Below are 17,986 nucleotides of genomic sequence, written 5' to 3' on the forward strand. Positions count from 1 at the left end.
TACATATATAGATAAATATATGTATATATAGGGTGTTCACAGTGGGAACAGAAAGTCTCTCTACTTATGCTTTAATGCTGTTGTTGTGAATTCAAAAGATAAAAGTTTGTCCAAAAGGAAGAACGTTGTTAATGATGTAAAAAAACTGTGTTCTGGGCATCAAGGCTCAAAAACAGAAACTCTTTAGATTATTCACATTATTCAGACTTCATTACTGAGTGAGCTCTGAAAGAACAAAACTCTTACGCTCAGATCAAATAATGGTGCATTACCATCAGGCCGTTTGTACTCTTCATACTCAGTTTGTGTTCTAATCAGTGTGGAGAAAGTGCTGAGATTGTTTCATGAAGAAAAAGAGGGAAAAGGCTACGTCAACGTGCATTAGAAGGAAACTCGTTTGAAGCCTCCCTCTGTAAAAGTAGCCTGCAGTTGTATTTTCACCAAAACATACTCAAAGTATCAAAACTAACAGACGTTGTAAGAAATATTGGATTGTGCTACTGTTGTTGTGTAAACTGTTTCTTTACTGTTGTCTATAGTTGAGTTGGAGGTAGGTTTAATGACTATAGGGAAATAAGTAATTTAATCACACATTTAAAAAAAGTATTATACTTCATTATAAATAGGTATAAACAGGACCAACTTTACAATGATGGTCCTATCAAATTACATTTCTTTATTATTATTGTTGTTGTTGTTGATAGTGTGGCCTATTTATTTCATTTTAATAGTGTATTATTGTTAGGACATGTAACCACGTGGTGTGTGGCTCTCACATCTCCTCACAGTCAGTCAGGTCATTGATGAAAGTTGCTCCCTCCTGATGTCAGCGCACTGTGGCTCAGTCTAAACGCAGGTGAGGACACTGTGTTTTTTCATATCCTCGTGATGGACGGGTCTGTGTATATTTGATCCGTGGCTGCCATGTTGAAGCAGTCATTGGATATCAGCCTGTTCCCAGTGGAGGAGTCAAGTCATCCCAGGTTCAGCTTCTGCTTCCTCCGCCGCTCAACACCTCTTCAGTGTCCGTGCAGCAGTTTCTCAACAGTTTTCCACCATGACAAACACCCCGAGCTGCGTTCCACCTGCATGAGACACCTGGGCACCGTCTAATTGCTGGGAGCCTGCACACCTCTGAGGCCATGGTGCGTTCACAGACGCTGTGTTTGTTAGCGCTTCTTCATCTCGGTCATGCCGCAGTCTACACCAACGACTGGGCGATTAGAATAAGAGGCGACCTGCGTTATGTGAACAGAACTGCAGAGAAATATGGATTCACCAACATGGGTCAGGTACGTGTGATCCAACACAGACACACACACACACACACACACACACAAGCTGCAGACATGGACACAACAAGCATTTGCATTATTGATCTTTAATTGTTGTCTTGTTATTTTTTCAGTCTATCCCATAATTGTGTAGAATTATGTTGGCCTCGATGTTACAATTAACTGAGAGACATCAGCAATAACAGCAAGTCAACAAATAACGGGACACAATACAGAAGTTATAATAATAATAATAATATAAAAGTAAACTTTATTTGTATACCTCTTTCTCAACAAAGTTACAAGGCTGCACAAGGTGATAAAACAATAATGAAAATAAACAACAATTAAAATAAATGAAATCTATTGAAATCCATTCCGATTTTGAAATGTATTTATTTATTTCAGTTTCAGAACCTCAGGGTCACCCTCAGTTACCAGCCTTGACTTACAGTAGCTATTACCAAGTGTTGCTTGGACGATGTTAGATTACAGATTGTAGCACAGGGACTTTGTAGCTCCATAATATAACTGGGGGTCCGACTGTGCTGAGCTTTAAAAAGAATCTTAAAATCAATCCTCAATTGAACTGGCAGCCAGTGAAGGGAGGCAAGAATCTGGGAGCTATGGGCCCTTTATGCTTGGTCTTGGTTAACATGCGAGCAGTGGAATTCTAAACTAGCTGAAGCCGAGACACTGAAGATTGACAGTAGTGCAGTAGTCCAGGCGTGAAAAGCAAAAGAAATGAATAAGCCTTTCTATATTTTATAGCTTAGCTGATTTGACTTTGGCTGAAAATCACAAGACTGGACCAGGTTATTGCCGTGGGCTTCAAAATCAAGTGCAGTAAATTACATTTTGTTCACCAGATTGTAAAGATTTCTTCATTATGTTTGACTGTGAAAAAATTTGGTTTATCTCCAGTAGATAATATCAGTTCAAAAAATAATTGAAAGGTTCTAACATAAAGCAGAAGGAAGTTAGATTATCTTCAGCACTGTTGGGGTTTGTCTTTTACGAACTTTTTATGTCAGAAGTCGGCAGCTGCTCATCTACATTAAGAGTCTGTGAAGCAGCCAGAGACGTCGCTCTGTTCTCTCATCTCTTGACTTTATCTCAGCAGCCTGACCTCGACGATATAATATTAATTATACAAACTGTTAAACTCTGAAGAACCAACAACCAGCGCTTTATTGCCTTTCAATTAGGGTTGCAAAGAATTTTGTCAGTGCTCATGTACACAAAAAAGAAAGAAAGACCGGAACCAATCAGAGCAGACTCGCCAATGCACCGGCAGAATGGCCTAATAAAAAAACGGAATCAATAAATAATAAAGCAAATAAATAAAACCGGAGCAGGGTTTAGAGGCCGTGCCCATAAAATTCAACGCACACGCTCCCTCGGGACAGGGGCTGTAATGAAAGTTGCAGGTCCTGGGTCTGTGTGTTACTGTGGGTGAGATGAACCAGAGAGACACTTTGAAATAGAAAAAAAAAGAGTTTGCTTTATGGAGCTGAGGACAGAAATCAAAGAGCAAATTTCCCAACATGAGGCATCAGGAAATAAATTAAGAGCTAAAATTATTCTTGTCAGGTGAAGAAAACGGACAGCACATTTCACCCGAGCGTCTTAGGCCTCTTAAAAACTTGCTAACATCATGGTGTCAAAGGCACACAAACACACACACACATATGAGACACACACATGAGCAGCAGTGTGGCTGAAGTCATGGGGCTCAGGTTACCTTCCCCCTGAAAAACTATCACAGGTGTCATGTAGCCTCTTGAATGAAAGACGCCCAAAGGCAGCTTCATAATTTAACAGGTGATTAGCGCAGTGACCAAGCAGGATGAGCAGATCTCCTTCACTTGGAAACAAATTCAATTGGACGATTCTAACGTCTGTTTCCACAGATTGGAGACCTGAAGAGTTACTACAGCTTTCGCCACCGAGAGACGGCGCAGCGCTCCACCCAGTCCAACGAAGAGGTGGCTGGTGGCATCGCCAGGGAGACCAAGGTATAGTAATGGGATACGAGGATTGGGAGACTCTGCTGGATTATTAATCAGCTGCGTATCCCTCCCTACCTACTGATACAAACACGTGAGCGCACACACACACACACACCTATGTGTTGGCCCCTCCTACACAAAAACACACACTCCTCCCCCTCACATGATGGACCAAAGTGTCAAGTGTTAGGCATCACATTTAAATGATAATAAGCACATGGAAGAGAGAAGGTTCTTACAGAGAAATGTGCATAGAATACCAACACAAATAAAAAAAGAAGAAACACGTGTTACAGGATGTTTAGGGGAGTGATGGGTTTGATTTAGATAAGCGGCAACATTACACACAAACTTATTTATGTATATTTCATTTAAAAGGTGGTGATATAGACGCGCATATAAGAACCCCCGAAGTGCGGTGAGGCAGCACTGTTGTTAAAGTGCCCAATAAAATATGTATTTATAATATATTCTGCTTTATAGTCAGACCAATTGGCAGCAACAAATATCAGCTGTATTTCAATTCTGACACCAAATGTTATTTTCTGGAAGGAGTTATGTTTGGAAACACTTTGCCCTCACAGAGCCCGTGGTAATTTACCAGAGGGCTTGCCAAAATGGGAATCTTCTCTCTGGGGACGACGGTGGCCGACTGTGAGCTGCTGAGGGAGGAGACGTCCTAAAATGTCTGAGTACATTTCAGACGTGATTTAGATGAACCATAAGGTGTATATAAAGATGGACGATATGTCTCCACTTCCTCCTGCTGTCCAGAAATGAAACCAAATTAACCCGCATATGAACCCTGTCATCTTGCGTGTTTGGAGCCTAAGCAGCTATTGAGGGATGGAACCACAGCGGTTTGGTCTATGTCCCATCCACTAACGTGTAGGAGGAAGGATTTGTGACCTATACTGCTGCCAGCCAGATTGAGGCACTTCGGCTTCACTTTTGTGGAGCGGTGCTGTGATCCATCTTTATAATGTGTACAGTCTATGAGATAAACTTTGAAATTAAAAGTCCAGGTAGTATCAAAATGAGTAGATATCATCCTCTGGGAACCATGAATGTTAGCAGTAGTAGTAGTAGATAGTTGGTGAGTTGTTTCAGCCTGGACCAAAGTGTCAACAGACAATCCAACCAACTGACAGACCGACACTGACATCCATTGGGCCATGCTGCTAGCTACATGTCTACATAAATAAACTTGTGTACTAGGAAGGTTGGATCGAGGGCAGCTGGGCCTGGATGTAGACACTTGACATTTAACGTCTGTGGGGTCGACCCTACTTAGATTAAATGCGTGGGACTTCCCACTCGTCTGACAGGACTGAAGAAGCATCTTGGATTAGACGTGAAACGGCTTCAAGCAAGTACAACCTCGTTCAGCTGCCCTCGACTCTACCCACCTGTGACAACCATGACCTGGATGACGGAGAATCTTCACAGGCTAACAGACCGTGTGGTTCCTTTTTAAGGTGGAATGGCTCCAGCAGCAGGTGGTCCAGAGAAGAGCAAAGAGGAGCTCCAGAGCAAGTCACATCTCAGCAGACATGAAACCCAAACGCCCTCCCGCTGCCCGGGCCCGGTCCAGCCGCACCCAGACGCTGAGCTTCAATGACCCAGCCTGGAACAGCCTGTGGTACATCGTGAGTCAGATCTTTTTTATTCATCTACTAAGCTCCTATCTGAATCACAGACACATAAACCCAGACAGACAAGAGTTTTAAAATAGACCCTGTTTTATTCTTTGACCTCACGGTCTGTATTGCATGTGCCACTGTTTGCTCCACAGCACTGCAGCGGCGAGGCCGAGGGCTGCCTGTCTCACATGAACATCGCGGCGGCCTGGACAAGGGGCTACACGGGGAAGGGTGTGGTGGTGTCTGTCCTAGATGATGGCATTGAGAGAGAGCATCCGGATCTGAAGCCAAATTATGTAAGTGCCCCGGGATGGGACGCCCTTCTCGGGAAGGAGACATTAATCATAAGCTATTTGGCAGAGCCCTTCGTGCAAGAGCGCGGAGCTGAGACAGATATTGCCATGCGGTCGAGGCAGAGCTTTTGGGCCAAAGGTTTGGAAAGGCCGACTAAGAGTATTGGAATGGACATTAAACGTCCGATCCACTTAACTGTGGAGTGGACTGGTGAATAATGCTCTTTGTGATTCGCCTGATATAACAGAGACAGATAGCTGCTGGCATCTTGTTATGTGCCGCTGCTAACTATCCATCTGTTTCAGGATCCTCTCGCCAGCTATGATGTGAACGGACAAGACCCAGATCCCTCTCCGGATCACTCAGGCGACGCTGATAACTAGTGAGCACCTCTTATTTCTACATTTCTCTTTCGCACCTGTTTTGCCATCTCCATTCTCCCCTCGTAATTCTAATTTTAATTATCGCCAACCTCTCCTTTCCATTTTCCCCCCTAGTAATTACATGCATATATGGATATGCAAATTCCCCAGTCTGAATTCTGTCTTCTCACTGGTTTGATGTAACGGAAATAGCCTGTCTTCTCCTCATGCATATGCATCTAACCTCATGTTCTGATGATCTCCTCCTTTCTCCGAAGCCATGGGACTCAGTGTGCGGGGATGGTTGTTGCCACCGCGAATAACTCCGAGTGCACGGTCGGAGTGTCTTTCCATGCACGGATAGGCGGTGAGTGCATGTGACGCCATGAAACTCGTGCGCCCAAGGACTTCTGTAGGTCAGAGTTTTGTGTATAATGCTCTCAAACGTGTATCCTCTGCCCTCCTTACCTGTAGGCATCCGCATGCTGGATGGAGATGTGACAGACATCATAGAGGCCCACTCGCTGAGCTTCAGACCTCAGCATATTGATATTTACTTAGCTAGCTGGGGGCCAGAGGATGACGGAGCCACGTTGGAGGGACCAGGGCCTCTGACTCATCTCGCTTTACAGAATGGCATTAAAACAGTGAGAGAGAGAGAGAGAGAGATAGAGAGACTGAGAGAGAGAGAGAGACTTTGTGTGTGAAAGAGAAGGGGGGGGGGGGCGTCTTGTTGACTGTGTGTGTTTGTTTATGACTGCGTCCTACCTGCGGCTGTATATTTACCTCAAGGGCTTATCGGTCTCTCCTCATCAATGTGCAAATATCATTAATAAATTAATCACCTCTGTCTGCGTCTCCCTATTAATCTCAGGGCCGACAGGGGAGGGGCTCTGTTTTCGTCTGGGCGTCGGGGAACGGTGGGCAGTCGGGTGACCACTGCTCCTGTGACGGCTACAGCAGCAGTATCTACACCATCTCCATCAGCAGCAGCACTTGGCGTGGAAGCTGGCCAGATTACCTGGAGCAGTGCGCCTCCACACTGGCGACGGCTTACACCGGCGGAGACGCAGAGGAGCTGGTGAGTCGAGGCTGTGATGGGCACAAGGAACATCCTCTGTGTTAAATACCCACAAAATATAAATGAGACTTATTTATTGGCCGTTTGTAAACATATATGACAGGGACTAAACACTGGCACACTTTATATCCATGTACTGACTGACAACAGCACTGTATCACATTCAAAGATAATGTACAACAACATGCATGCTACCCAAACAAACAGATACAACAGAAAAAATTATAAAAAATGAACCAACTAATTATTGAAACAAATTTTCCAAATATGAACGTGAATAAAATCCAAGGCCCATTGTCACCACAACAAGTTCTGAGGCTGCTCGTTCCCTTCACAATAAATCCATGAAGTCTTTCAGCCAGTTATCAAAAACAAAGCAATTTAGTTTACATAATGTGTCTCTCGTCATAATAATACGTTTTACTGTCAAATAAGCAAATGCAATGATGTGGCGTGTGTGAGCATTGACTGTAAATCAGTTTACTCAAGAGGCTTGTTAAGTTCTGTTACTCTCACTGCGCCTCTCAGTGACCATTTGCAGGAGCGCTCTGCACATTGATTCTTCAATTTAATTAGTCCATTTAACGAATAATCTTCTAGAACTCTTTACAAGCTTCACACAGATATGTATCTTTGTGCAACTTGCAATACAATGAACATTTACGACGGATTGATGGATGAATAGTGTGAAAGATGATTCTCCTTTGAAGTACATTTCTAACAAGTATTCTCTTTAAACCAAGTTATATTGTTTGTATCAGGAAACTTCTGAAAATGATTCAATAATAAAAACATTTTATTAAAATTAGAAATATAAAATATGTAAATCTGACTTGTCATTTATGCTAAAAGTGTTTTCGGATGTTCTGCCTTCTGCTTGCATCTCTGCTCTGCAATCAGTCCTGGTCATTGATGTGCAACATTGCAAGTAATTCAGCTCAATTCCGCAATGATCTCATATATTGAAATACATAGAAACACTAAAGCAAAGCTTCTGATCCCGCAATGCGATGACTCCAACCCTCGTGTTGTCGTCGACAGATAACGTTGGGCCCGCAGCAGAGCTGTCGCCGGGCCCAGTCGGGCTCCTCCCTCTCCGCCTCCATGGCTGCAGGTGTCATCGCTCTTACTTTGGATGCCAAGTAAGCAGTTTTCACACACACAAAATCCATACATGCAGGCACAGTTTCAAATCAATACATGTTCCTATTGATGGGGGGGGGGGGGGATGAGAGTATGATGCTTTGCACCGTGTGACCTATTCTCAGCCCCTCGCTAACCTGGAGGGACGTGCAGCACATTATCGTTCGCACATCAAAAGCTCATCATCTCAGCGCACCCGACTGGGCCGTTAATGGAGCCGGATACGAAGGTATTATTCCCATCAGAGGCCGAATTCCCCTCTTCTTTGTGAGCAGTTTAGAGAATGTGAACAATAATCTTCCTGACGCAATCATCTCGAAACTTCTAATAAAAGAGATGAGCGGAAATAGGAATATTTTTGGTAAATGTTCTCCTGGCCCTTATTTTTAGGGAGACTATAAAACACTGAGCATGAAACTACTGAGATCCTGTGAGCAGAACAGTGATAAATACCTGAGTGTGTGAAGTCTTTTTAAAGCTACAGTGTCTTTTAAGCCCCATCCAATGTGTCATGTGTGTGTTTGTCAGTGAGCCACCTGTACGGCTTTGGCCTGCTGGATGCTGAGGGCCTGGTGAAGGAGGCCGAGCGGTGGAAGCAAGTTCCCTCGCAGCACGAGTGCGCGGAGGAGGCTCCCATCCAGCCGAGCAGGTATCTCACCAAGAGATCTCTGCTTCCGCTCCGGGGCTCCCCTTGAATCCTCCTCTTTTACCACCCTTTATTTATGTCTCTCTCACTTCTCACACAGATCCCTCTCGGACTCTTTATTGTGTGTCACTTTCTTCTTTACGCCACCTCTCCCCGTAACTCTCACGCTTCTCTGTGCTTTCCGCGTCTCCTCTTCTCTCAGCCGCTCACTGCATCTGTTTTATTCTCTTCTCTCCGTCTCATGACAGAGCCATTCATCCAGGCCCGGCGCTGACGTCCACCTATGAGGCCACAGGCTGCTCCGACCGACCCCGGCAGCACGTTGTTTATGTGGAGCATGTCGTCGTATGTGTTACCATCACTCACGGCCGCCGCGGCGACCTTTCTATTACGCTCACTTCACCTTCAGGCACAGTGTCGCAGCTGCTAGCTAACAGGTAACAGAGAGCCATGTTTCATCCGACAATAATTATCCCTGCCCAGGTAGCTTTAACACAGGGTCTCTTCACATCATCTATGAGTGTATGCATGGCTTGTTTCTTATCTTAGTTCAGTTGTGTTGTCTTTCAGTTTGAAAGCAAGAAAATGAAATTGTCCTGCCCTAATTCTGGGTGCATTAGTTTGCATTAGTTGAATTGACTTTTGTTTTCTAATGTCCCATTCCCTTTCCCATAAAATACAGGGGGAGAGGAAGAGGGCGGCATCTATTTTGAAATGAATTAACCTTGAGATGCTTGATTTTGCTGCTCCATGTTGGCTCGGGATCTGCCAGACTTTTTTATTGATGAGAAGGCGGTGTAATAATATAGCAGTGGAGGGCAGGAGTGCATGAACCCGTTAAAAGTAACCATCGGTACGATAAATGACATATGAGTGTCATTTATCTTTACAGCCACTCCACAGTGCAGAATTCTTCAGCTTGGCAACTTGTCCCATTAGGGAGATAAAGGATTCTGGCAAATACCACTGGAAAACTGCAAGAGCGCTCCTCACATGGTGTTTCAAAGGGACTGTCTGTGGCCAAATTAATTTTGAGCATTTTTCTTGCCACTTTCAGCAAAAAATACACCACAATGAAAAGTGCAACAAAGTGTTGATGGCTAATTAAAGCACGTTCAAATCACATTGGGGCAAAGTTACTATTTGCTGCTGCTCATGTGGCCTACTTAAAGCTGCTCTAGTCAAACTGTTTGATGTGTGATCTGGAACCTGCACTGAATCATCACGACTCTGCAGCTCCCCTTACCTCTACGGAGCGTTTTGGTGTCTTTCAGCTCGTTGTTTCTGTTTTAGAATTTGCTACGTTACTGGTTCCCTCTCCGCTGTCACCAATTTAATTTCCGGCAATAACAGGTTAAAAATATAACAACTATTAAAACCCCAATGCACCCGACCTGCTCTGCACCAAACAGCAGAGCATCACATCAAGCATCTAGCTGGTGAACATAGTGGAAGCATTTAGCAGCTAAGGAGCCTGATATTTCCCTCGGGAGCTGGAGGAGAGAAGACGGAGTGAATATTGAATTTGAATTTGTTGGCTGGCTAGAAACATGACTCCAAATGAATGATAATGTCCCTCTGTATCTGCTGGATGTGTAAATAAGCATCTGTTTGCTAAAGACCTCCCAGTATCATCCGTTTAAGATGATAATGTCAGTCACTATGTTTACATGGACACCGATGTTCTGATAAAACATTTGGAGTATTCTGACCTTTGTCATTTGTAGGAATATATACATCCTAATTGCAGTATAACATTCTAACTACATTTTCCATATATTTTGTGACATAGACATACATGACTATGAAGGGAATATCGTTTTAGTTATTTATGTAAACATTGTTATCAAAAATGTCTTATTCAGAATTAGGTCAACAGTCAGGATCTTTGTATCCATGTAAACAGTGTCAGTGTAGTGTTCACAGTTTGTGGAAATGATTTGGAAAAAAAAACACTAAATGAATACTTTTGCTATCTGTTCTTACATTTTACTGATAATCTTCTGTTAAATAAGTAAAACTGGATCTGGGGATTTTATTAATGACAGAGCTTTTCTACATTGCCTTATTATTTTATTTAAGTAAAGGATTTGAATAATTCTCACTGTAGTAGTAGTATTATTTGAAGCAGCAGTAGCTGTAGTAGTAAAAAGGACGGTTGTAGTTGTTTTAGCAGCAGTATGGTTATGTCATATTTTGTGTTAGGCCTCTCGACAACTCCACTGAGGGATTCCACAACTGGGAATTGATGACGACTCACTGCTGGGGGGAGCAGGCAGCCGGGGAATGGACGCTGGAAATCAAAGATACTCCCTCTCAGAAGAGAGACGACGCCGAACTAGGTCTGCTCTTACTCTTCCTAACATCTCAGTATTACAAAACAATGGCATTGAAGTTCAGCCAGCGCGGCGGCAGCTAAGATACAGTCCAGGCCTCGCGGGACCGACCTGTTATCTCGCCCTCTTTCCGTTTCTCTGTTGTTTCTCAGGGATGCTGAAGGAGTGGTCCCTGGTGATTTATGGCACCGCAGAGCAGCCGTACCCGGTGCATCGTGAGCGAGCCCGATCAGCGGAGATGCTGACGGATAGTGACCTCACCGAAGAATACAGTGGTGAGTCATGTACTCAGACTATTCAAAGAGCAGCTAAATGTACTCTACTGTAATGGAGACTTACAGTGCCTTTTAGATTCAGGTTATTTTATGGTAAGAGTGAGGAAGCATTTCTCTATACAAATAAACGATGCAGACATGAAAACTATTAGTCACATAATTGATGAGCTGACCACCGTTTTAATCATAATTTATCAAACCAGATATTAAAGTGACAGTATTTTCGGCTCTTATATGTGATGTATCATTTAATGATGTTTGCTGCAGCAAAACAAGATAACAACACATTTAAAGTCAATATTAATCATAACAATAATAAAAATCATCATCATAAACTCTATCTATATAGCATTTATCTTAACAATGTCACAAAGTTAGATTAAGATAAAGTTATTGAACATGAGCAGAGAAAATAGAACAATAAAAAAGTTTGATTATCAAATAAATAAATAAGATTAGTCAGTGTAATAAAAGTTGATGTCAATCAATTCTAAAAAGCTTTTGTAATAATTTTGTAATAATAAATAAATGGTTTTAGAAGGGATTGTCTACTTGTTTTTGACTTTTCATAGAATAAATTAGTAATTAATAAATCAATACATTAACTGGGAGAAATATTCAGCAGATTAATCAGTAACTAAAAAATTATTATAATCAGTCCTTGGAAGCGACAATGTACAGGTTTGCTGAGGAGGAGGAGAAGGAGAAGGAGGAGGAGGAGAAGGAGGAGGAGAAGGAGGAGGTGCGCATTACACTCAAATCAATAAATGTCGTGTACGATGTGAATAAGAAAAATACAAACATTCACTTTGTAGGTTGCTAAAAACATGTGAGTCCCGAGGCTAATGACATCGACAGGAGCTAACTGGAGTCAAACCTGGGGTCCAATCAAAGAAAGCCCACTGGAGGTGTGGGCTACAGCTACTTTGACTTAAAAGCATTCCCCTGTTTCCAGCTTGTTATTCTCAAGAAGCCTCGGCTGATGTGAACCACAGTAAAAAGGGTTCTCAGAAAACTCCCGATCAAGAATTGCTGATTTGCATAAAGCTAAAGGGTTACAGATATTTTTCCGTCCATAGTCAGACACATTTAAAGTTAGCTCCAAAGACAAAATGCAGAATGCGGCAAAAAACAACAACCTCCAGAGTTAAAGCTAAGGGCTTAAGGGAGTCTGTGGGCATCTCTGTTCACGACTCTATCAAAGGTCAAGCAAACCCTGTCACGATGCGCGGTTGCATGGAACACATTGGTCATAGCACGACACCTCAGAGGAAGCCGCTGCAGCTCAAACAAACTCCACTGCACGTCTGAAGTTTGCCAAAGAGCACCTTGACACTCACACAACGCTGCACTTCAAAGTAAATCCGCTGCAGAAGGACTTCAGACACAGAGAGTCCTCCTGTTGGACTCCGAGCCCAGATGTGAACCCGGCGGAGACGCTGTGCAATGAGCTCCAGAGAGTCGCTCAAACCAGACATCCCAAGAATATGACTGAGCTCCTGAGACCCCCTGAACTAAATGTTGTGCAGGTCTGAGCTGCAGCTACCAGAAGTTTCTTGTTTGAAGTCATTGCTGCCAGAGGAGGTTTGAGTGGTGTTTAAACTCAAGGGTTGACTTACTTTCTCCACCAGTGAAAGTTTAATATGTGGAAAGACATGAAAGATTATTAATGTTTGAGGGTTTGTCTACACCATCGACTGTACATAAAAATGGACGACATGACTGCAACCCAAAAGGGACTCCATCACCACCTGGTGGCTGGCTGCAGTAGAGGTCATAAACTACGCCTCCTCCATGTTAGTAGACATGGACCAAATTGCATTTGTCATGTAAGGTAGTTCTTATCACACTGATGTTTGCTAAAATGTCCATCTTGTACATATAGTTGGATAAAGCAAGAAGAAGTCTCCACTTCTTCCCACTATCTGGAAATAAAGCCAAATTATCCCAGAAATGAATCCTTTAGTTTTGCTAATTTTCCATCCACTAACAGAGGCTGTGGGGTTCATGACCTGTACAGCAGCCAGCCACCAGGGGGCCATTCAGACCCTTTGGCTTCACTTTTTGGTAGCCATCACGTACTCCATCTTAATTTAAGGTCTATTATTTACACTTGTGGGGGATCAGATCACATTTTATAACCATTTAATGCATAAACCTTTATCAGCAGATTGAAACCGATTTTCAGTTATGTTTCATCATGTGTCACATCATGTGAAACTGTGTCAGCGGTTTGATTATCTTCACCATTGGTGCCATGATGCTGCAGTGACTTTGCGACCATTTGCCCTGACAGGACCCTGCGACCCAGAATGCAGTGACGATGGCTGCGAGGGGCCCGGCCCGCAGCAGTGCGTCACGTGCTTACACTTCTTTCTCAAGTTCAAGAACAGCACAAGGTTAGCATGTTCGCTGTGAGTCCATCCAGACAGCAGTGTACTGTGGAATCAGGAGGTCGCTGCGATGAAAATTGTGCAATGAAAAATGTGTATATGAGCCTGTATATTTTTTTCACGATCATCTTTATGACGGTGAAAACAATTTTTCTCCACTTTCATTTATGTCAAGCATCATAGCTCTTGTCCTCTGTGTGCTCTGGTCCTTGCCTGTCCAATAGGATGTGTGTGTCGGAGTGTCCCAAAGGATTCTGGGGCGACCGCCGGCGTTGCAAGAGGTGCTACTCCTCCTGCGAGAGCTGCACCGGGAGCCGTAGCGACCAGTGCACTACCTGTCAACCTGGTCACCACCTGACTGAGGGCACCAACACCTGCACGGCCGTCTGCGGGGACAACTACTACCTCGACCATGGTTGGATTTCTGGCTCAAAAGCCTTATTTCAAACTTTTTGCACGAGAAATATCCTTGAGTGAACCTTTTTAAGGATTCGTGGCTCACCAAAGAGCTGCTTGGATCCAGCTGTGCACGCCTCCTGATGAACAGTCGGTTGTTGTAAGCACCGTTGATGGCTGCGTGAGTAAGATTGATTCATTGCTCTGATGCATTAGCCTTGTGTATTGTTTGATTTCCCCACAGACACAAACACGTGCAGGAAGTGCGGCGAGAACTGCGTGAAGTGTACCTCCTACAGCATCTGCACAGAATGCAGTCCAGACACAAGGTGAGGAGGATTCTCCCAGGGATGCTTGAATTAAGTGCTCGGTAAACACTGCTCCTTTTTTGCAGCCGCTGACAGACAGAGCCGACTCTCTGTTTACACACTCCCTCTGCAGCATCCTAACAATTAGAGGGGGCTACAGCGCTGTATTCAAAACCGTGTGTCATCCTTCCCTGTTTATACGCAGCTCTGAAAAACAATCTGGATTTCCATTTTTTGTTAAATCATCACAGGAAAGAAGAAAAAACATCTTAGACAAATTCACCATATTGTTGAGTTAGAAGTTTCCCTGAGTACAGTGCCCGGTGAGTCAGTCCACCAAGTGCCTGTGGTGGTGTGCTGTGGGTTGGAAAACTGAGCCTGCAGTCGAAAAGGCAATGAGTCATCAGAATGGTGTCACATGATTAGCTGTATGTGTGTGTTTGTGTGTGTGTAACGGTGCCACATGCTCTCCCCGCCCTCTCCAGTCTGCAGGGGAATCGGTGCCAGCGGAGCTGTGCGCCCGGATTCTACCACGACAAGCAGGAAGGCACGTGCGAGCCCTGTCACAAGGCCTGTGCTACCTGTGCAGGTGAGGGCAGAGCTGGAGGGTCTCCCACTGTGTGAAAACCGCATTGACTTACATTAAAAAACATCACACTTTGTAATTATCAAAATTATTCCAACAACATACACAGTAGTGCATAGTGCGGTATTATGCAGCTTTTTTCTTTTTCATGCTTATAACACCATTCACATTCAATTTGTGTAACATCACTGTTTTTGTTCATCAGCACATTAAATCCATATCATGAGCAATATCCCACTTTTCTTACTCCTTTATCGTTTCATTTCTACCCACTGCCCTTTCAGATAGTGTCTTTCTCTCATGTATATTAAGATCTAGCACTGCTTATGCATTACTCTGTATACACTTAATTTATCTCACTTACAAACCCATGGTTACAATACACTTATACTCTTTTTTACTTTATTATACTTTATATTGTTCTGTACTGAATTCTTGGAACAAGCTGCCAGAGGATTTTCCTTCAGGATTAATAAAGTGCTATAGTTTAAAATCCCCTTTTGTTTTTCCGGCTCGTGCGGCTTCAGGTGCGGGTGTTGAAGCGTGCAACCGTTGTGCGGACGGCTACTTGCTGGAGGAGTGGAGGTGTGTGTCCTCCTGCAGTGCGAGCTTCTACGCCACAGAGCCAAGCCCAGAGATAGCTGATGGGCACAGGATATGTAGGAGGTGAGTTCACTGGTGTGTGTTCAGATGTGGGTGGTTTGTTTATCTGCTGATGGCAGGCCTTATTCTGCTGGTTGGCTTCTCTCTGTGTGTGTGTGTGTGTGTGTGTGTGTGTGTGCTTGTTTTCAACCTTGCCTTTGTTGTAATGCCTCTGAATGAGTGTACTTGTTCCGTGGTCACTTTGTGTGTTTGCGTGCTCAGTCTCTGCGCTCCACTCCTCAGGTGTGACGCCAGCTGTCTCATCTGTGTGGGGCCGAGCCGGGGGAACTGCAGCGGGTGCTCCAGCGGTCACAGGCTGCAGGAGGGAGTGTGTGTTGTCGACACTGTGTGCACAGGCGGTCAGTCAACCATCATCATCACCCTCCCAGATAAATACAGTGCAACCCCTCACATACACTTACTACTCCAACTTCTCTAACTGTAAAACACAATTATTTCCATTTACTGAATTTGTGTCGTCTGCGAAGATAAAGGCTCTTTTTATAATTGACATTTCATATCTATGTATATTTATGTGTTGGTGATGTGATACGTAATGTGACTCAACCATAAGTCATCTGCGTTTATTCTCATAAACAAACAACATGGAGCTGCGCGCTGTAAACACAGCTTCCGTTCTTTGGCCTCTGACATTAAGCCCACTCCAGTGCCTCAGATAAGATATTCAGTCCTGAGTCAGCGCTGTGTTCTCTTGCTGTGTGTCTGTCAGGAGAGTACCAGGACGGTGACGGGATGTGCCACGCGTGCGATGCCACGTGTCTGAAGTGCACAGGGCCGCGCAGCGAGGACTGCATCAGCTGCGTGGCTTCACGGTGAGCTGGACCTGACTTGTATACAGATCCGGGGTCAGAGGGGAAATGATCACATCCGGCAAAAAACTAGTTTCACCAAGATGTAGAGTAAATAACATTCATATTCACAGATAAATTAGGTGTGTAAATTTCAAAGGCAGTAAGACGAGGATTTCACTATAATAGTCTGTGTAAATAATTGAACTGTTCACGTTATTTAAATATTTTTCATTTTAAACAAAGGCTCTAAAACAGTGGCAAGTCTAGGATTTCTCTAAATAATTTACAAAGAGAGCCCAATTACTCTCCCCAACATCCATACACAGCTCCTGATTGATTAGGGTGCACTCATTTCACTCATTCCCTCTTTAGGTTGGCGCACAACAATACATCATTGAATATATTTTGAAAGTCGTTCCTTATTCCACCACATTGTGTAATTAACAAAAAGTACTTAAACAAATTGTCATATTTATTTGTATTATTGTTAGGGCTTCAGGGGTCATTCCGATTCAGCTGGGGCCAGTGCCCCCACGGCCCTGACCCTGGATCTGCCCCTTCTCTATTTTTTATTTCATTTTTGGTGGGTTTTCATCACAAATAGTGAAAAAAGAACAAATGTTCTTTGGGCAAGCTTCTTGAGTGTGATGATTTCCTGCTTTTCTCTTTCATGTATAATTAAATACTGAATGTATTTTGGTGTTGGACTTTTTCGAAACAAGACATTTCACTTTGGGCTCTGAGAAGATGTGATGGACATTTGATAGACTAATAATAAACTTGCCAAATTAGTTGATCAAGATCCACATATTATTTATTTATTATCCCTGAGAAATCAATAAAAATGTTAAAGAAATCCGCCTGATCCGGATCCAAACCAACATTTTATGGGTTATTTTTCGGATCATTACAACATCCTTCCACCAAGTTTCATGTTTATCCATCGAGTAGTTTTCATGTAAACTTGCTTAAAACCAACTGAGCAAATTGAAAGGGCGAATGCCAAAAGGCTGATTTCTGCTAATAAAAATCTGTATTTGTTTTTGCCCTGACAAAATACAAATGTACTTTCCTCTAAAAGAAATGTGACATTCACTTTAATTATGTATGTATAAATACAGAAAGAAAATGTCGCCCACTTGAGTATGAATAAGACATAATGTTCCTTTGCTTCTACATAATTCATCAGAAGAAAATTAAAATAACTAACAATGTATGATAAAAGACTTCCAATGTATACATACATGGTTAGGTTAGTGTTGCTGGTGTATATACAGTATATGAACAGATTGAATGGTAATTGTATATTTAAAATTCAAATACTCCCCACTCCTCTTTTCCTCTCCCTGTGTCAGTGCTCATCTACATCTGTGGGACCCTACCACATGCTGGGTTGTTAATGAGCCCAACTCATTTGCATTGACATAATTCATATGTGTGGATTTTTTGTGGTATTTGCAACCGGAGTGAGAAAGTCTTTTGATGTTGTTGTTGTTGTTGTTGTCGTCGGCTGCAGGGCTCTGGACGAGGGCGTCTGCGGGGTGGAGTGCGCCAAGGGCAAGTACCAGTCAGGCGGCCGCTGTCACCTGTGTGACCACACGTGTGCCACCTGTACGGACCCGGCGCCCGCCAGCTGCGGCAGCTGTGACACTGGTGAGGGAGGGAAATCAGAGCGTGTGTGTGTGAGAGAGAGAGAGGGAGAGAGAGAGAGAGAGAGAGAGAGAGAGAGAGAGAGAGAGAGAGAGAGAGAGAGAGAGAGAGAGAGAGAGAGAGAGAGAGAGAG

The 17,986-nt window shown here is 43.5% G+C and overlaps 1 protein-coding gene across 1 annotated transcript in view; it reads left to right on the top strand.

The window, feature by feature from the left end:
- Positions 1-1,142: 1,142 nt before the first annotated feature.
- Positions 1,143-17,986, top strand: part of pcsk5a (proprotein convertase subtilisin/kexin type 5a) — a 33,210-nt gene continuing 16,366 nt past the window's right edge. The window contains exons 1-22 of the mRNA XM_053411747.1: positions 1,143-1,292; positions 3,188-3,292; positions 4,765-4,833; positions 5,082-5,225; positions 5,529-5,605; positions 5,864-5,952; positions 6,060-6,232; positions 6,460-6,666; positions 7,708-7,808; positions 7,935-8,038; positions 8,338-8,458; positions 8,704-8,892; positions 10,661-10,797; positions 10,944-11,066; positions 13,363-13,465; positions 13,684-13,874; positions 14,100-14,184; positions 14,649-14,752; positions 15,277-15,415; positions 15,635-15,750; positions 16,122-16,224; positions 17,720-17,856. Coding sequence (XP_053267722.1) covers positions 1,143-1,292; positions 3,188-3,292; positions 4,765-4,833; positions 5,082-5,225; positions 5,529-5,605; positions 5,864-5,952; positions 6,060-6,232; positions 6,460-6,666; positions 7,708-7,808; positions 7,935-8,038; positions 8,338-8,458; positions 8,704-8,892; positions 10,661-10,797; positions 10,944-11,066; positions 13,363-13,465; positions 13,684-13,874; positions 14,100-14,184; positions 14,649-14,752; positions 15,277-15,415; positions 15,635-15,750; positions 16,122-16,224; positions 17,720-17,856 — 2,767 coding nt within the window. The remainder of the gene's footprint in view (positions 1,293-3,187; positions 3,293-4,764; positions 4,834-5,081; positions 5,226-5,528; positions 5,606-5,863; positions 5,953-6,059; positions 6,233-6,459; positions 6,667-7,707; positions 7,809-7,934; positions 8,039-8,337; positions 8,459-8,703; positions 8,893-10,660; positions 10,798-10,943; positions 11,067-13,362; positions 13,466-13,683; positions 13,875-14,099; positions 14,185-14,648; positions 14,753-15,276; positions 15,416-15,634; positions 15,751-16,121; positions 16,225-17,719; positions 17,857-17,986) is intronic.

The sequence above is a fragment of the Pleuronectes platessa genome, chromosome 19, assembly GCF_947347685.1.
Source record: "Pleuronectes platessa chromosome 19, fPlePla1.1, whole genome shotgun sequence".
Lineage (NCBI taxonomy): Eukaryota > Metazoa > Chordata > Actinopteri > Pleuronectiformes > Pleuronectidae > Pleuronectes > Pleuronectes platessa.